At 44.7% G+C, this 19,704-nt stretch overlaps 3 protein-coding genes across 3 annotated transcripts; 1 reads left to right on the plus strand and 2 right to left on the minus strand.

Moving 5' to 3' along the window:
• Positions 1-124: 124 nt before the first annotated feature.
• Positions 125-12,253, minus strand: LOC117848088 (uncharacterized). The gene is given in 22 exon segments (XM_034729400.2): positions 125-575; positions 577-1,502; positions 1,624-1,674; positions 1,767-1,874; positions 1,986-2,030; positions 2,489-4,135; positions 4,913-4,962; positions 6,956-7,007; positions 7,280-7,338; positions 7,492-7,528; positions 7,596-7,754; positions 7,829-7,883; positions 7,958-8,107; positions 8,429-8,581; positions 8,651-8,699; positions 8,780-9,154; positions 9,266-9,333; positions 9,669-9,752; positions 9,857-10,015; positions 10,399-10,554; positions 10,638-10,882; positions 11,957-12,253. Coding segments are annotated over 22 exon segments (5,118 nt in total). The 5' UTR covers positions 12,213-12,253; the 3' UTR covers positions 125-341.
• A 3,101-nt stretch (positions 12,254-15,354) lies between these two features.
• LOC117847405 (uncharacterized) lies at positions 15,355-17,238 on the plus strand. The gene is made up of 2 exons (XM_072292712.1): positions 15,355-15,993; positions 16,366-17,238. Exons 1-2 carry the CDS (start codon positions 15,355-15,357, stop codon positions 16,807-16,809), a joined length of 1,083 nt encoding a protein of 360 aa, XP_072148813.1. The 3' UTR covers positions 16,810-17,238.
• Positions 17,239-17,320: 82 nt separating this feature from the next.
• LOC117847322 (protein SULFUR DEFICIENCY-INDUCED 1) lies at positions 17,321-19,502 on the minus strand. Its single transcript, XM_034728512.2, has 4 exons — positions 19,254-19,502; positions 18,326-18,538; positions 18,092-18,247; positions 17,321-17,982 (listed from the first exon to the last, which is right to left on the minus strand). The coding sequence occupies exons 1-4, from the start codon at positions 19,365-19,367 to the stop codon at positions 17,578-17,580; spliced, it is 888 nt and encodes a 295-aa protein (XP_034584403.1). The 5' UTR covers positions 19,368-19,502; the 3' UTR covers positions 17,321-17,577.
• Positions 19,503-19,704: the final 202 nt, after the last annotated feature.

Here is a 19,704-nt window from a genome sequence, read left to right on the forward strand (position 1 = left end):
ACGGAGACACGGAGACCAGCGACCAGTACCATTCCGGCCCTTGCGCTTATCAGCCGAGGCCTACAACCACGCCGGCCTCACAATTTCTCACGGCTGGTACCACAGCAACAAGCTTAAAAACATCTCAGCGAAAGGCGAACAGGCTCCTCGATTACTGCCACGTGCCACTGCCAGTGCTAAGAAAGGCGAGCAGATTCTAGCTAGGCCACACTGTTTAGGGTTCGAGCAAGCATCGCAAAGGAGCTAGCAGACGCTACGGCTAGAAAGAAACATCTAGTCCACGAGCTCAAACCGCACGGTACACCACTACTTACATCGTCGCGCCAACGAGGGGCGCAGATTTATTGCACGGCGCGCTTACCATCCACCACTGCCGGCGTCACCGCCCTTGTTGCTGTTCCATGCATTATCCGCAGCTTTGTCCCAGGAACGGCCACCACCTCCCCCTCCTTGGCTGCCGCTCTCCTCGCCCCCTTTCCCCCATGGGCCATCATCATCTTTCTTGGGGGCACCTTCTGAACCACCTCCCCAAGAAGACTTCTCTGCAGCTGCTCCTCCAGACGAATTCCATCTATCTTCATTGCTCTTTCCCCAGGAACCTCCGCCTCCAGCTCCACCACTAGTTGCACCCCATGTGCTAGACTTGTTAACATCACTGCTTGGCTGCCCCAGGATAGAGGGAGATGATCTGTTCTGGCTCCAGGAGTTGTTTGCATCACTCTTTCCTGCCTGGTCTCCACCAGACGTATTCTGCGCTTCCCAGCTGGGCTTGCTTTTCGCAAAACCTTGACCCCCTTCGCCACTTCCTTTGTTCGCATTCCAGTTGGAAGACCAGCCACCTCCTTGACCCCCTTCACCGCTTCCTTTGTTGCCATTCCAGTTGGAAGACCAGCCACCTCCTTGCCCCCCTTCACCGCTTCCATTGTTACCATTCCAGTTTCTATAACCACCACGGCCACCATTTCCCCTGCCAGAGCCCCAACTGCCACCATCTGCTGACCCAAAGTTGCTGTTACCTTGGTTACGATCACCTCGCCCATAGCAACCTCGGCCTCTTCCTCTGCCAGCATCAAAATCCCTCCTGTTCCATGGCTGTTCAGACCTTTCGCCACCTGATTCATCGTTTCTGTTGCCTCCATTCCACGAGGATCCACCATCCCCAAAATTCCTCCCTCTACCTCTGCCTCGATATCCACGTCCAAATCCACCCCTACTGTTTCCACCATTATCATCACCAAACCTTGGCTTGCTCCACGTGTTTTCCTGGTCTCCCAAAGAGAAATTTGGTTTGCTCCAAGACGATTCCTGATTCCCATCGGAGGAGCCAGCACCCCAGCTATCAATCTTGATGTTATCATTACCTCCTTTACTACTCCAGGGATCATCAGCCTTTTCCTCAGATGGGGTGCCCTTTGCCGTAGTGCTCCGGCTACCATTGTTGTCATCAGAACCCACAGTAGAAGGCACCTTGCTTGCCCAAGGATCAGTTTCTTGTTCTTTACCTAAATACAAAAAATAAATAATATAACCTTATCAAGAGACCCAGAAATTATGACTCTGTTGTTCAAATCAAAATGACAAGCAAAGTGCCAATATACACAGTGTAGTTAATCCCTTGAGTACCTTTGTTTGACCCAATCTTATTTGCCCAGGAATCATTTTGACTTTCTTCACCTACACACAGCAGTGCGAATAAGATCGAAGTACGTCGACAATTGAGTAGAATAAGAATTTTGTTTGGCTTCAACACCGCATTCCCCACTTACCCCCATCGCTGCAGGAGTCTTTTGTCTTGGTGTTCCAGCCACCACTGCTATCCTCAGCACCAGCAGAAGTCATCTTGCTTGCCCAAGTATCGTTCCGTTGTTCTTTGCCTGCAAGTGTAAAACATAATAAAAATAAGCCTAAAGCACAGTAGAAAGCTACAGCTCAAAACACCGAACCGAGGAAGAAAATATGCATGTCTCTGGTTGCTTCTTAATCACCTTCAGTAGAAGCCACCTTGCTTGCCCAAGGATCATCTTGTTCACCTACACACAGAAGTTAAACAAATAAATGTTCTGTAGCATATAATGGACCGCAATAATTAGCATTATTCAATTATAATACTGACAGCTCTCAGCCTGAGGGTCAGTTTGTGGACACCTGGAGCATTAATGGGATGTTTGGTTTGAGGAACCACCTAATCTAGAATGGAATGGTTCATCATGGGGTCATCCCATGAATTTTGTGGGATGAAACCACTACTCACTGTTAAGCTAACCATATGCTTCCAAGGGATGAGGCGGTGCTGGATTAGCAAGCCTATTCCATTCCCCAAACCAATAAAAATGCAAGGAGCAAGAAGGTGATGGTTCACCCCATTTCCTCGACCAAGCTTCCCATAAGCAAAGCAAGATATTTTGTGTTGTTGTTGCCATTTAGACATTGAATAGTGCTTGAAATTTTGAACAGGAAACTAGAGCTAGAAATTAAACAGGTTACTGACCTACAGACGTTTTGTTATCCTCTGAACTATTCCAAGTGGACGGTTTATTTTCACCATATGACTTTGTGCCTCCACTGCTACTCCAGGGCTGGTTACTTGGTGGATTTGTGGCATTCCAGTTATCTCCACCCCAAGAACCTTTATTAGATGTATCTTTATTCCAATCAGAAGAACCTCCATTTCCCCATTTTTGTCCATCAGCACCATCATTTTCCCTTCCAATCCCGGAATTGCTTCTATCACCGTTTCTCCAACCATTGTCTCTTCCTCTCCCTCGCCCTCCATATTGCCCCCTCCCTCCTCTTCCCCTTCCCCAGTATCCACCAGAATCTCCAACTTCATTGTCCACATTACTATCAGACCTCCAAGAGGGCCTTCCAGCATTGTCGCCACCCCATGGGCTCTTCCAACTTCCTTGATCAGTTGTGCCATCGGAATCTCCAGATTCACCCCTACCCCTCCCTCGTCCTCGCACAAATCCACGTCCACCTCCGAAGCTTCCATGCCTGCTCCAGCTGTTATTCTGGTCATCTGCCCTAGTTTCCTCTCCCTTGTTCCAGCTTGATGAACCACCGCCGCCAAAAGATTTCGGTTTATCCCAATCACCCAAACCAGCTTGATCTGAAGCTCCTTTTCCTTTGCCCCAACCTCCCTCCTGTGCTTCAGCAACGACAGATGATTTATTCCAGTTAGCAGCAGATGTATCCCAACCTCCTGCACCACCGTTTTTGTCAGAGGATCTAGCCTCATTCAAGCCACCTGCTCCATCACCATTACTGTCCTTTGACTTGCCCCAGGTACCATCCTCAGTGGCAGGCAAAGCAGTATCCCAACCCCCATTGTTGCCCTCAGCTTTAGAAAAATTATCTTTTCCTTGGCCTTCATTTGAATTGCCCAAAGGTTGCCCCCATCCTTGACTGACACCCTCCAACTTATTGTCTGGAGGCATTGTAGCCTTGTCCCAGCTATCTGTTCCTTCCATATCTACTGCTTTAACCTTGTTTCCCCATGGGTCTGCGTCACCTCCAGTTCCCATGTCTGCCACCCTGCAAGCCTCTCCCCAGTTGTCACTCTTTTCACACTCCTTATTGACTGATGTTCGATCCCAAGAGCTGCCAGCAGCATCAGATCCACCAACCCCAGCTTGTTTATCCCACACCTTGCCACTGGAACTTTCCTTTTGAGTGGTACCAGTGTTCAATACTCGAAAAGCTGAAGATGTTGTATTCTTAGCCCATGGATCAGAATCACCATCAGCAGGAGCCACCACTTTCTTACCCCATGGATCGGAATCACCATCAGCAGGAGCCACCACTTTCTTACCCCATGGATCCGAATCACCATCAGAAGGAGCCATCACTTTCTTACCCCATGGATCAGAATCACCATCAGCGGGAGCCACCACTTTCTTACCCCATGGATCGGAATCACCATCAGCAGGAACCACCACTTTCTTACCCCATGGATCGGAATCACCATCAGCAGGAGCCACCACTTTCTTACCCCACGGATCGGAATCACCATCACCAGAAGGCACCACTTTATTACCCCATGGATCAGGATCACTATCGGTTTTCTTACCCCATGGATCAGATTCACCTCCAGCAGAACTTTTCTTACACCATGGATCACTTTCTGATTCTCCACCTGAAAATGCAAACATTCACACTCAGCAAAACTGTAATAACCTCAACACTGATAAATGAACAAACCGATATCATAAACATAAATAAGGATAATAACACCTCATGTGCCAGCTAAAAAAACAAGTTTATTTTACAAATATTATCATCACAAGAGCCATATTCTATTACCATCTTTTCTGGTTAATGTGGCTCTCGCTGGCTTTCATCTCCAACCTACCTAACTTGTTTGGGACTAAAGCCTTTGTTGTTGTTGTTTACTAGAAACCTGTACTATCAGTGTAAGATAGGAAACTACAGCTGCTTCATAGAATGCAGAAATGAAGAGATGCAATAACCAGCTATTCAACACTGCATGCGAAAAAAGAAAAGATGCAACAATCACCTATTTCAACAAGTTGTGAGCAACCAACTAAACCAACCCCGCAAAAAACAGAAAAAAAAATATAAACCACATAAGAGATGCACCATTCAGAAAACAAAATAAAAGGCTTGTGGTAAATGTTGATTATATGCCATGACCCTTTTCATCCTCCCAGACCAGTCCAACTCTCAGCAAATTAATGGGCTTGTTGCACTGCTCCTAGTGGCACAGTCAACTAAAGCCACCATTTGCAGATTTCACATAACCAAGCATTTGAACAGATTAAATAAATCAATGCATCTGCCCTATAAAAAGATAATATGGAAATAAAATTGTGATCAAGAAACAAAAAATGATAATGAAGATCCAAGATGTGAGTAAAGAGACTACAAACTATGTCAACAGAACAACTATTACCTGCATTCTGGGCTGGTAAGGTGGAACTTGAAAAGGGTTGCCATGAGTCACTGCGGCACATCAAACAATTTGGTAAATATAAGGATACGTGCAAACAATAAATTAGTTAAGAGCATCTATTCCTCCAAGTGATGCTCTACATGAGCAAATAGAAATGAGACAGATAATTTAGCATCTTTGTTCTCTACAGAAATTTGGACCAGGCACAAGCAAGAAATTAACAGGGAAATGAGAAGGCAGTGCAAAAGGCAAAATAACTGATACATCAGTAACATCAGAAAGCCCATAAGGAAATATATCTTAAATAATTCATACCGCGTGCCACACGAAGACAATCCTTTCTTAACCATGTGAAATCAAGGTAAGACTAAATAAGTACTCCCTCCGTTTTTATTTATAAGGCGCGCACGCATATCAAGATTCAAACTTTGCAATCTTTGACTAATAATTTGACTATTAATTTTTTATTTTTATAATGCAAACTTTATATGGTTGGATTCGTATTCAAATATACTCTACAATGATTATAAGTTTATAACCATAAACAATATAATATAAGATAAATGAATGGTCAAAGTGTTATTTGGAAGACCGTGCCAAGTCATACCACGCCTTATAAATATAGATGGAGGGAGTATAAAACAAAAGAAATTCAGCTCTACTCACCTTTCAGATGTCATGTAAAACTCCGACCACCAAACAAAGTTGTGATTAAAGGTTACTCCCTCCATTCCAAAATGTAGGCCGTTTTGGCTTTTTTAGATACATAGATTTTGCTATGTATCTAGACAACCCTATATTTAGGTGCATAGCAAAATCTATGTATCTAGAAAACCCAAAATGACCAACATTTTGGAACAGAGGGAGTACTGTACATCGTTTGTCTTTTTTATGTGCACCTTTCATGAACTAGAACACTAGCAGCATGTGCAGGTACAACAACAGTAGAGATAAGTGAGGAAGCTAATTATTAGCTGTTAAGGAGGACATGTATTGGGTAAAGGGAAGTTCAATAAAGTTCAGGCAGCGTTAGGAAAATAATCAGTATGAAAAGGAAGATGGCGTGCAACCGGTCCAAGACAGCTAGGTGGTATAATCAGCTAGCATAACAGGAAACATGTGATAAGCTGAGACCATGTTAATGTGTAAGTATGGATTAAAATTCTAGTCATGACAGCATTCTCAGGCATCAAAACCCGGCTGTATTATAAATGGATGTCATAATCTAACACCTCTAGTTGCTTTCACGTCCTCTCTAGTTCTGTCATCCCAGAAGCCCAGCCGATATCTATTTCTCTCGTCATGATCACCAATTCCAATAAATCCACGCTGGCTATCTTCGCATGGTATAATGGTAGTTATCCAAATGCGAACCAAGGTTTACAATAGCAGCTCAAAAGGAAGATCAAGGATTGTCAATATTATGTTGTTATGCATTAGACGAGTGCTTTGCTAAACAAAATGCTCCAAATGGTAAAGGATGCTAATATACAAAATTAGGCCACTGCTCCCTTTCAAGGGATGGTGTATTTGTCTTCTTTGGAAGTGAATGGCAGAGCTCATGATTATCTACCAAAAGAAATATCCCAAAAGATTAAAATGTCACAGCGCCCTCTCTCTGGTCAAAATTTGTTACTCATCATGCTAAATATATGAAAAGATTGCTAATAGAAGACAATAAAAGGAAAATGACACAGCAACACATAAGGCTACATGCATAATTAGGTTTTCAAGGATTCAACTTGATGGTTGGTGCCCATTTCTAGAAAAAAAAAAACATCAACAGCAATCCATCTGGCACAGCATGCAATGTTAGATTGAACTTGTCTTTGGTTTTTTTTACAGTTGGTATATGTGCAGTAGCAAGTCCTCCACAGTTAGATTTGGTGGGTGGTAGAGGGTGGATATTCCAAGAAAAAAGAGGATTCTAGATGTAGGAGAAACGAAACATAATAAAATCAAGTCCAAGCTTAGCAATTATGGGTAACCAACAAACTACTCAATTGGATAGGAAGCTGAAAAGGTGAAAAGAATAAAACGAACCTGCCAAAAGATGGCAACCCATTGTCCCATGAAGCCTTGTCTGCTTCTGAACCTAAATTAAGAATAAATGTAAATAAAAATCCCAAAATCTATAGCATCATGCCAGCAGTAAAGAGAACCAAAACTATAATCTTGAACATATGAACATCCTAATTAAGCTTTCCATCAAAAGAAAGTAATTCATTCCTCAACGGAGCAGATGGCTCAGCAGGCAAGCAGCAAAATATTTAGGGGAACATAATTTTTCCCCGTTTACACTGTAGAGACTGATCCAACCAAGTAGGACCCACAACTGTACATATGAAGTATAAGGCTCACACTTACCAAAGAAAGATGTATCTTGACTTCCAAAATTACCAGCTGGAGCACCAGACGAGTTATCCCTGTATGTCATGTAACATACTGAGAAGTTAACAAGAAAGTAATATTATACTGTGATATTATACTGCAATATAGTGAGAAGCTAACATAACGATGATGCAGTTGCATTACGCACAACAAAGAAAAGAGAACTAAATCATGCTTCAGTTGCTTACCCCCTGTTAGCTGGGACTGAAAGAAACTCAGCTTGCACTGCACACAACACAGAGGTAAGTCATTACCCAAAGAACAGCTCCAACGATATGCTAAGCTAACTAACCTGTAACAATCTTCAGTAGAGAATCTAGCTTAACAGTCACATCATTTCGAAATATCTTGACTACTCGACAGAGATAGCCCTTCAAAGGGCCCTTCCTAATGCGTAGCATCTGCCCGATAGAGAAAAGTTGTTCTCTGGTGCTCCTGTAAGGCCTCTCAGCTGCATTATGACGGAAATCAGAACAATAAACTTGCATTCAGGTAACATAACATAAGAAATCAATAAACACTTACTGTCCCGATGCTCATTTTGCTCATAAGGCTCAGAAAACATGGGAATTGGATTGTCCTGATATATAGAAAGCAAAGTAACACAATGAACATCTCCAATTCATTGACAAGTGGATGCATGTATATACGTACCAAGTTTTCAGTAGTAGAGCTTTCCTTCCGTTTCTTCACATTTTCACATGATCCACATTGAGCACAGAAAAAACCACAGTTCTCGCTTTCACTTTCATTATAAATAAACAGTGTGCCCATGTACAAGTGTTTAACGACACCTTGCTTACCCTGCAAATATATTAATCTATCAACATGTGTGCTAAATGGAAGAAAACACTCTTGTATAACTCCAAAAACACTTATGTTGGAAGTAGAAAGCATGCTATACATTACTGTAATAATAGTGCCATGCATCAAAAATCAGTACAATATAGCAGTACTGATACTACCACGACCAATACTCAGCGCAAGTATCTATGCCAGGTTTTCAAAAAGATTTCAAATGAATTGATTCCTTGATATAAAAACAAAAAAACATGAATTCCAATAGCGCTTGCAAAATGAGAGACAAATAACAGATTACTGTTAGATTGATAGTTAAGGTTTCACCTGAAATGGTCCTTCCAGAACATTAACAGTGTCGTTAATAGATATTATCTTCTTCTGACGATCAACAGCTGTAAACATTTTGTCCACACAGCCTTTCTTAATGTCCTGCTTTTTTACTGTCACGGCAGATCCTTCAGGACCACCCTTTAATATCTACACAGAACTAATTCTTCTTAGCCCAAAACAAGGATGTAAAAATGAAGAGTGATTTAAGTTTATTACCCGAAGACCATCTTTCTCAATAGCAATGATTACACCAAAATCTTTTCGCCTGTTCATTATGAAATAAAATATAAGGATGGTATCTGATAGTTAATGGACAATGATTATAACCATACAGCACAGGCTCACCCAAAGAGTACAAGATCATGGAGGTTGAATTCATCATTATCATCATAATTTTCAGTCGAAGTTGAAGCTTTTGATGCTTTGGAAGATTTCGTTTTTGAAGATGGTGACTTAATACCTCGTTCTGCGGGAAGGTTCCTTTTCTTAGGGCCATAGATGCTGGAGACCCAATCCAAGTCATCAGCAGAAGCTCTATTGATTGGACTAGAAGAGAACTTCAGAAGTTCAGTCTCCGTTGGTTGTATCCCCCAGTAAATCAAAGAACTAAGTGCAACCCTTTTATATAGAAAACCATCTTTGAACATCAAACCATCAAGTACTTCAAAAACTTCACCAGTCTGACGATCACGCTTCATTTCAATATGAGGCCTGAAGAACCTACATGACAAATGAGATTATGGAAACAGGGTCAAAGACTAGTTAAAAGTAGCATAAGAAGTTTATCTCATGCGGGACAAGGGAACATCAGATGTAGACGGAAGTCATTACTCTAGTTCTTGGGAGCTGATCAACCGTGGAGCAGGAACTACTGCTTCTTTTAGCGAAATTGCACCACCCTGCAAATACCACAGTATAACATAAGTTATTAAGCATTCAACAATCAGGCTGTTTCAGTAAAAAGAATGGAAACAGGCAACATCCCCAGAGTTTCAGACATAAATCATCCAGGTTATAAATATATATTAGATCGACTGTAGAAAACATAATATTTGTGTATCTAGTTTCTATGACAAAGATGTGGCTCACAGATTGACTCAAAAGCCCCCAGAGACTTAAATATACATCCTACTTAAATCATGGCGAGGAACAGAAGAAATTTGAGTAGTTTGGATCAATAAAGAAAGGAATTCAGTTCAACAGTCATTTTTACTGCCAAGTATAAGAGTTTTACATATTTTCTCGAAATAGCATGGAGGTCAACTCTGGGTATGATTTTTATCAGTACTCTTTTCCGTCCATCATCCTCGCTAACAACCTAAAGAGTCACAAGTAGATAGTAATGTAAGAACAAAGAAAATAGAAAATATTTAGAGGGCAGATGCCCACAGAAAGAGAAGCCACAAACAAATTATACCATACCTGTGCTAGATCACCTTTATAGTTTCCATTCTTCATGCGGACCCATGTACCACGGGAAATTTCAAATGGTTTTGTACGGCTTGATAACAAGCTAGGAACTTCAGCTGCAGGAACAGAAATAATTCTGCTTGCATACACACTACAAAACCCTTTGCATGCCTGTAATAAGAGATGCCGATATGGACCGCAAGTCATTTTACAGCCAAAATACAAGCATACATGTAGAGAGATAATAAAATGGAATGAAAGATTCTCTTGACTATTATAAACAGTTTTTTAAAAAAATCAATACAAAGTTCTTCTTTTTCCCAAACTTCCAAGGTATGAATTAGTAAAATTGGAGTGCATGGGAAATGGGAAAAACAAACAAGCAAATAGATGTCACATGCAAAAACTATCAGCGTTTTACAACTCTGATATTACATCCTATATTACAAAACCAGTTGTAGCATAATAAACATAGTGCACTACATGTCGCCCAGCATGTCCTTGCCAACATGAATGCATCTTTCCTCTTGCAGTTCAAGGAACAAATTATGTACCTCTGTAACATCACAGGCCTTCTCCGCTTCAACAAAAACAAACCCTCTTACATGATCCAGTGCAAATGCTGTGATAATTGGCACTTTGGTACCAATTTTTTGCAGATCAACAAACTTCTGCATGAAGCAGAAAGCCATTTGGCGCTCACGCCCGACCTGGAAAGAAGTTAAACAAATCAGCATCTAGCCAACAAATGCTAGTTAAGCAATGTCAAATCAAGTTTTTGTTAATCACAAACCATGCATTTAACCCTCCAAATAGTAGGCTCTTTGAGTGCACCATCCATGGGGAAAATGTCATCATCTTCTCTAGAAAAGTTGCGATCAGCAGCATATCTCACACCATTACTGTATCGTTTCCTGATGAATTCCTCAAGTTCATCGCCGCTAAGCTCCTCTTCCTTTACAAGAAAAGGAAGAGGGTGTGACCTTTCAGCTCTTTTGCTACTGAGATTTTGTGCATGTTCCCCACCGGTAAAGAAACCTGCAGTTGCCATAAACAAGATCACATGAGCAGATGAGCCCAATCCCAACAATCACCAGACAACAAACCTTCAGATAAACTTATACGCAAAGAGTGGGTTAAAATTGACATTGGTGCAAAAGTGCTTACAGAACACACAAACATAGAACATCCAGATAATTGCTACAACATTAGGTCAAGATCCAGATAATTGCTTCACCATTAGGTCAAGATCCAGATATAATTGCTGACAACATTAGGTCAACGTGCAACTAATTTGCTGGAAGGCATCTAACCAGCTAATGACATTGAAAAGATAAAAAAAAAGAATAAAACTCAAGATCGCACATAGAAAAATAAAACAGCAAAAATGGAACAGGCAAACATAACAATCAACTTATAATCTCAATCAAGAAATAATCTTATATCTGAACTACACAATAAAACGACACAAAAGAGCTCATAGATGACTAATTCTGGATATCACATAAAAGGTACTTGTAGCTTCTTGACTTCTTTTTTTTCATAAAAGGTACAAACAAAAGACATTGTTGTTGATGTAAAACAGGAAAATCACATACAGAAGCAATTCATTTTGTGCAAAACGTGTTCTGGTAAAAAAAACTCCAAATATTCTGAATGCTAGTACACACTAAATGCATTTCATCACTGCAGGGGTGTATTGTGACCACATAAAAACAGAACTTTTGGGTAGCAAAGGTCACTCATCACACTTTGCTGAAGGGCAAATTTCCAAGCCAAAAACTAGCAAAGGCATCCCAGTTCCCTAACGGGCTCCCAAGCCATCGTTTCAGTATTTCTATTAGCCAGGGATTGTTTGATCCTCGTACAGATTCCTGTCGTTAAGAAGGGGAAAACTCTCCAAAAAAAAAACCCAATCGACACAAATATCAAACCTAGGTATCACACAGAGAGAGAGGGGTGAGGGAAGGGAAAATATATCCCCAAATAATCGACCCAGAAAATCCACATTGCGCAGAACTAAAGCCCCAGATCGATCCCCCCAACCGAACCAATCCACGCCCCACGCACGACGCTAGCCTCATCTCGGGAACCACGCCGATTCCGACTCACCGTCATCGGGGTCGGAAGCCTCCTCCTCCGACTCGAGCACATCTTCCTCCTCATAGTCGTCGTCTACGCCAGCCGCATCGTCAACGAACTGCTGGACTCCGGCGCGGCGGCGGCGCTTCGCCGCGGAGGACGACGAGGGCCCCGCCCTAGCGTAGCCGTAGCCGTTCCGCCGCTTCCCGCCGGACCCGGATGCGCTGCCGGCGTCAGGGCCAGGGGGGTCGGCCGCCACCTGCTTGCCCTTCCCCTTCACCGCCATGGCGGAGGGAGCAGCGAGTGGAGGAGTGGGGAATGGAAGACGACGTGACTTGCCCGAGGAGGCGGAAGGCTTTAACCACTCACGGCCAGGCCACCTTCCGTTTCCGAGGAGCGGCGTTTGCATATGCCCCCCTAGAGTGACATGAAATTGTTTATTTTCTTGTAGACGTGTTAAGTCTTGGTCACTGGTCAAGTGGTCAGGGCTACGAGCATGCGACCAGTGAGAGAGTTGTCAGGTGTGTGTCAGTGTGCGGCAGCGGCATGCGTTGGGGCGGGGGTGAGAATTGGCGTCTTTTTAAGGGTGCAATTTACAAAGGTGGGAGCGAGCTGGGCCGAACCACAGCTGGACGGAAATGTGATGGGCTGGAATCACTGTAATTATTCATTTTCGGGTTAGTCAAGAAATTGAATGTTGAATCGGTGGAGAAAAAGTGCCTATTTTGTCTTCTTGGACTATTGCACAAATCTAATATTCGCGTGTATGCATGTAGCCATGTAGGTGAACCTCCACGTCTGTACTCGGTTTCAAAAAAAAAAAATCTAATTTTCCCTACTAAGCTATCCAACCATCCAAAACTCGCATGCAACATGCTCCTTTTAAATAGTTTTAGGCTTAATTTTGCTACCAGTTCTTTCTTCCCTTCTCTGGTGATTGCATACCATCCAACACCTTCATCCTACCGTTGCATGTTGCTCCGGTACCCCCTCCATCTCAAATTGTAGATGTTTTAATTTTTCTAATGTATAATTTTTACTATGCACTTAGATATAGTGTATGTCTAGATGTATAATGATACCTATGAACTTAGAAAAGTTAAAATAACCTGCAATTTGAAACGGAGGAAGTACCGGTATCGCTCCACCACATGTAGTACCGCACTCGTCGTCCTACCCATAAACCAAGTTGACTTGCTAGTTGCTACGGGGGAGCTTCCCTGTAAAGCCAGAAGCATGTACCATGAATTCTCTAATATGGGCTCCCCTGTAAAGCCAGAAGCACGTGCCATGAATTCTCTAATATGGAGGAGTAAAGTTAGAGGAGCATTATAACTATAACTTTGGATGATTTTTGGCCGCTCCATCGATGGTGGCTCAGAGCACACACCATAGCAATGTAGCTAGAGTACATATGCTATAATGGAACCTGTACGTCACAACTCCTACAATGATTAAAGTTAGGAGCACTATTCACTAGACACAAAAATCGGTGACTTCCCTTCACGAAGTTAGAGAATCCATGATGGTAAGTCCGTGCGACTTCGATACGTCTATTCCTTTCTCTAACCACATATTTTTTTTTGTTAAAATTGGGGAAGGGAGCTCGCTTGTCTACGAGGTGACTTGTGGCATCCCGTAACCAAAAATCGATTGTCACGACACAGTGGCAAGTAGAATTTGTTTTTTATTTACATGTCGATGTAGCGATTTTGAATTATTCCATTTTCTTTGCTTCCACTTGAGAGCATCTCTAACAGATTGTATATATCTTTCCCCAATACTAAAAACCTATCATTTGGGAGATTTTGAGATGGGATTAGCCTCCAACAAATTGCCAATCGTTTCTCCAATACCAAAATTTTTTTGGCAACCACGAATAATGAAACTCCTCTACTCTCTACTCTTGATGTAGGAGAATGCAACACTCTCCCCTAACGACAGTTGACCACGGCGTGCGGAAATTTCTATTTTTGCGCCGACGACATTGCTTGGCCATGCAGGACGCCGTCTAGGATAGCTGCACACCCTAAACCCGTCCGAGAGAGAGAGAGAGATCCATGAGCTGCCTACCTTTGCCACCAGCGTGCCATGGCCGGTTTGAAGAGCTCCAATGGCTCCCCGGCGCCGCTGCCGAGCTGCCTGCCTGCCTGCCTCCGCCGCGGCGCCATGGAGCTCGAGATCCTCCTGGGGGGATGCTAGCCTTCTCTTGGGGTGGATCTGAGGTGGGAGGAAGGGGAGTGCTGAGAATCGCCGAGATCGGGAGGAGGTAGGGGCAGCGTCACCTCGCGTGCGCCACGACTCGGATGCCGCGCACAATCGAGAGATGGGTCGGGAGGGGATCACGGAACCACGAGAAATGGGGTCGGGAGGAAGTAAAAAGGAAAAAAATAAAGAGACTAATGACATGCGGGTTCCACCTGTCAAAGAAGGATATTGGAGATTGATTTTTGGTAGTCCACTACACTACAGTAGCGACCTCCAATAACGCAAAAAACAGCTAATGGGGAGGGAGAGAGAAAATATTTCAGATTTACTCCTCAAAACTTTTGATTTTAGCTATCTCTCAACCATCCAAACTTATACTAGAAATTTAAGTGGGAATTAGGATCTGGGGCTAGGGATTTTTTGGGGGTTTTGTGGTTGGTTACCTCCATGGAGGAAGCTTCGGGGCGGCTGGCCGGCCAGTGGTGGAGGCGGGAGAGACGGCGACGGAGCGAAGGCAATGAGGGCGCCACCGGAGCCGTGTGGCGGGGGGCCACCAGTGGGCGGTGGAGGTGGCGGGTGCGTTTAGATCTAACGGGTTAGTGTTGGGTGGAGGAGGAGGGTGTCGGCAGGGGAGTTGTTAGCAATGGAGTTGTGTGTCAGGTCATCCGGTGTCGGAGGAAGACAAAACGAGAGGAATAATAAATATGAGTGAGGATCTGAGCAGTTGGATTTAGATCTAACGGTTTCAAAAGGTGGTCGAAGGAAAAACAAATCTTCAGAGGAGATACTTCCAAATAGTTTTATAATACTCTCTCCGTTCCAAATTGTAAGTCGTTTTGTCTTTTCGAAGTGCATAATTTTTCTATGCATTTAGATATAGTGTATGTTTAAATGTATAATAATATTTATGAATCTAGAAAAGTTAAAATCATCTATAATTTGGAACGGAGGAAGTAGGAGATAAGCAGTCTCCTTCTCTATTGCTCTTAACCCGCTCCAAAGACGCCTTCTTTTTTTTTTACCATGTTGTAGTTGAATCCTATTAATCCCAGCAGTTCCCCAGACCAGCATGACAGACACGCCGTTTTGCTTTCGAGTTTCGACCAAAATCCCGCAACCGCCTCAGTCGCCCCGCCTAAGCAAAACCTCCACCGCGTTCCCCTTGCCTTCGCACACCACCCGGTTCTTGGATCCTTTGATCGCTCCTCCGCGCGGCAGCAATGGAGTTCTTCGAGAACGCGCGCTCGGTGCGGCTCAAGAGCCACCTCGGCACGTACCTCTGCGCCGCCGACGACGCGGAGGCCGTCTCCCACGGCTACCGCCGCAACTCCTGCGGCACGGTCTGGACCGTGGAGCCCGTCGGCGACGAGTACGTCCGCCTCCAGGGCCAGCGGGGGCTCTACCTCGGCGCCGACGACCCCGCCGCGGCGCTCGACGCCGCCACGCCCAGCTGCGGGGTCGTCCAGGGCCTGCCGTCCACGCCCAACGACAGCGCCTTCCTCTGGACGCCACGCCGGGAGTTGGGGGAGCGCGGCGCCGGGTGCCTCACGCTTTCCGGGCCACTCGGCCGCCTCCTCCGCGCCAGCTTCGGGGAGACGCCGCGGGACAACGCCGTCACCCTCGACTTCGAGGTCGGACAGGAGGAGAGCACGTGGGTGGTCGAGGTTGTCCCGGCGGAGCAGGCGGCGCCGCCGCCGCCGCCCTGCCGCGCCCAGTCCTGCGACGCTCGGCTGGAGGCGGCAACGGCGATGTTGGACACCGCGTCCAGCGCCTTCGTCAGGTTATACTCCGCCAAGGTATTCGAACAGAAGCGTGATCCTGATTGCTTGCTTCGTTCTTTTCTTGATCTCGCGCTTCCGGTTCTGCCATTGTTTCCATGCGTATTCCCGTTCGTTGATTTCTTCGAGAACGAATTCATCTTGTTGAGTTGCTAAGATTGGTTTCCTGCATAATTACCAGCTAGTTCGTCCAATTAGTTTCTTGGGGGCAAAACGAATGCTAACTTCATTGGTTCTTGGATCTTGGGTAATTGAAGCTTGTAAATTTCTTGGGAAAACGGGGGCAGTAATGCAATTATCCCAAACTTATATTGCTCTTGTTCATTCTGTTTCTGAATGAGTTGCATTCTTCTGAATTGGTGTCGTTGAACAGCAACTTGTCATTTCAGCATGGCGATCTTGAGATATCTGGATTTGCATCCAAAGGCTGAGAAACGCGTAATGGTTTTACAGGAATCGAGAACCAAGCTTGAGGAGCCGCCATCGATCGAGGAGCCCCTGCACATGCCGTCGCGGCGCACCATCTTCCACAACACGGCCAGGGAGGACGGCGGAGTGGACGACTTCGACGAGGGGACCTGGAGGTACTTCACGTTCGACGAGCAGAGCCTCGCCGCGCTGCACCGCAGGCTGCAAGAGGAGACCAAGCACAAGGACTTCGTCGTCTGCCGCCGGAGCTGCGGCGCCGCGCCGAGGCTGTTTCCCGTCGTCCTGGACCTGCCCCCCGGCAACAACGAGATGGAGTTTGTACTGGTCTTGGTGCCATCTAGAGGTACTACTACTGCTACTGGGCTCTTGGCATTCCTAGGCCGTTGCCAAACCTTCTGTTCTTGTTTGGTTTCTGAACATATTCTGGGCATTTGCGGAACGATTACTAATGCCGTTCATCACCTGTAATTACAGCGGCAAATGATCTTCAGTGGCCACAGGACGTGAACTGGTGTCATTGCATCAAGGATATGGAGTAATTCGGCAGTTCGGCATAATAAGAACTGAACATTTTTGTAGTGTGTAGCCTCTAGAGTTGTTCATAACTGAAACTGAACGTTCTTGTCTCTGAAATTTCAATCACCTAGGGAAGCTCATCTTGGCTTCGTTCTCTTGTTCTCGATACTGTAACGACGTGTAAATAGCTTGAAACAGACTAGCAGAAAGGTATATGATTTTCTTTTTGAGGTGAATCGTGTGCAGTAATGACCTTGGAGTTTCGTTTATTACCAGCTTTTGTGAGTTGCTCTCTTAGTCAGTTTACCATAGACTGTGTTATGTGCTTTGTTTCTGCATTTTTTTATGCAGTGATGCTAATGTGTCTTTCTCGTCCCATTTAGCATTGCCTTCTGCAATTGCAGTTTAGACATGCTCGAAGGCGAGTCATTTCAGTTCTCATTTCAAGAAGTCAAGAAGCATCAGCTCACAAACCACCAATTGCATATCCCTTACAATTTCGCAACATGCTTCAAATCTGAACCATGCAGTTTACAACACGAATAAAAACCATGCTACTCCTGAAGGGAACGCTTTGCATCAACCCCAGCTATATGATATCTATCTGTTCTCTATTTCTCACTGTAACAACCACATGTCCACAGCACCCCCCATATATGCACAAAATCTTCCAGGATGGCATTGACACATTAAAGATAAAAAACCATGCAGAATAATGTATTAACAAGCTATTTGGTCCCTGAAAGTGGCTATCTCCTCAAATACAGGCAGCCGCCTTGATCTGAACGGTGTCCACTCATTCATCACAAGGTCTAGTCTCTCCATGATCTCTTCATGGACACTTAGGCCAACATCGAATGGTGATGAAACACAATTAATTAGATTGAGTTCGTGGAGAAGCTGCTCGGCACGGGCCACCACCTTTTCATCTTCCGATCCATAGATTCTGCGTAGCCGAACATCCTCGAGTGCTTGTCTTGCCTCTTCATGCCTACCCTGCTTAATCAGGCACAGCCCAAGGTTGCACGCCCTGTTGGCATCAGGCTCAATAGTTTGTGCCTTGCGGTAAACCAACTCAGCTGCTTCGAAGTTGTTCTGCTGCATGTAAGCCCAACCAAGATTTCCCTGTAACATATACCAGGGAAAAATTTCAGTAAGTTGTCTGTAACTGAAAACTTCATCAACGGACAAATTATCAATCAGTAAGAGCAACATAAGGAGCATTAACCCATACCAAAATGCGAGATGTCTCCTGCTGGATTGAGACCTGGAACTTCTTGCCATGGGACCGTGCTTTCTTCGTTGCTTTCCCATTGAAGGCCTCACCAAGGTATATCATCTTCAGCTTCTGTTTCAGAAGCTCAATTTGTTCCTCAACTTTCCCACATTTCTGAAAGATGTGACGACATCACATTAGAATGCTGGAATCCTTGACCACTTGAGCAATATGTGCAGCAGCAAAGTGTACCTTGTACAGATCGATGAGTAGGTTGTCGAGGGACTCCTGAGCTTGCTTGGAGCAGAGGTGCCTGAAGGATCTGATGGCCTCGATCGCCTCCTCAGAGCGATCCTGCTGCTTCATCACCACGGCCATGTCCTTCAGGGCACTGTCCACCCTATCACCGGAGTTGATCGCCTTCCAGAACCACACAATTGCCAAATCCGGTTGCTTCTCCACAAGCTGATTCATGCATGAAAGTCATTTCACACAATTAGCTAAAGGGATTGTTGGGAACACTACATCAAAATCTTGCAATAACACTAGCAAGCACAACTTAAGCTGTCTGTAATTAAGTGTTCTAAGTACTTAGATACTAATCGATCATGAAGCATATTATTTATTGGATCAGAATCACTCATCCTGCCAGTTGGACCACTCTCAATTCCTGGTAACCATGTGCCCCAAGCCCAATATAGTACATACGATGATTCATTGAACATCATCTAAGAGACCAAAGTAGAGTTCGAATAAGAACAGTCACAATCAATTTCCATATCAAGCCAAGGAAATCTTGCCAACAAAGTTGCGAACATACGATATTTAGTTTCAACTGACAAACAAAAAAAATGCAAAAAAAAACATCTACTTTTAGGATTATCCAAAAAAGAGAGAGCTACGAACGCATGGGGATGGTTTACGTCAAAACCAGCGTCTAGTGCAAAGGTGAAATGGCTTGGAGAGGATTTGGAGGCGGCCCAATACAATGAAAAATTGAAAAGATGTTTGATTTGACGCACAAATGAACGCTCATGTACTGATGTACATATGCAGACATGACTAGCTACATGAGCAGATGAGCTACTTTTGCTAACTTGCTATGGCCAATTCAGAAAATTGTTGCAATCTGCTCGAGAAAGGATGGGGAGATTTGGCACGAGGAGAGAAAGATGGTAACCTGGAGGTGCTTCGCTTTGACGTACGGGCTGTCGCCGGCGGGCACCTTGTGGACGACATGGAAGAGATCCTTCTTCTCCCCGCCAACACCACCTCTCCTCTTGGAAGAAGCCATGGCGGAGCACTCTAGACGGAGGCTGGCTTGGCGAGAGGGGAGGGGAGAGGTCGAGAGGAGGTGGGCGATGAGAACGATCAGAGCCCACGGATAGGCGGTTAGTTTTCGCGGTTTGCGGGATCTGGGGGCAAAGAGGGGGGCCGGAGGAAGATGACGAGGGAGGTGGAGTGAACCTGGACGGGATGGCGTCCGGGTTCCTGGGCGGGGATTGGATGGGGACATGGCGCCCATCCAGCGCGGCTGGTGGGGTTGACGTGTCAGGATCCGAGCCCGGCGCAATGACGTGTGCTCGCGGCGCCTTGAAAGAGAGGCCGAGTTGGCGAGTTGTGACGGACAA

The sequence above is a fragment of the Setaria viridis genome, chromosome 3 (assembly GCF_005286985.2).
Source record: "Setaria viridis chromosome 3, Setaria_viridis_v4.0, whole genome shotgun sequence".
NCBI classification, from domain to species: Eukaryota; Viridiplantae; Streptophyta; class Magnoliopsida; order Poales; family Poaceae; genus Setaria; species Setaria viridis.

Bases quoted from the DNA above. Each gene is read 5' to 3' on its own strand.
- LOC117847405 (XM_072292712.1), top strand. From the start codon at position 15,355: ATGGAGTTCTTCGAGAACGCGCGCTCGGTGCGGCTCAAGAGCCACCTC. The intron at 15,994-16,365 runs GTTCTGCCATTG...ATGGTTTTACAG, and splicing joins TTCTTGATCTCGCGCTTCCG to GAATCGAGAACCAAGCTTGA.
- LOC117847322 (XM_034728512.2), bottom strand. From the start codon at position 19,367: ATGGCTTCTTCCAAGAGGAGAGGTGGTGTTGGCGGGGAGAAGAAGGAT. The intron at 18,248-18,325 runs GTACACTTTGCT...CACATCTTTCAG, and splicing joins TACTCATCGATCTGTACAAG to AAATGTGGGAAAGTTGAGGA. The intron at 17,983-18,091 runs GTATGGGTTAAT...TATATGTTACAG, and splicing joins AGGAGACATCTCGCATTTTG to GGAAATCTTGGTTGGGCTTA.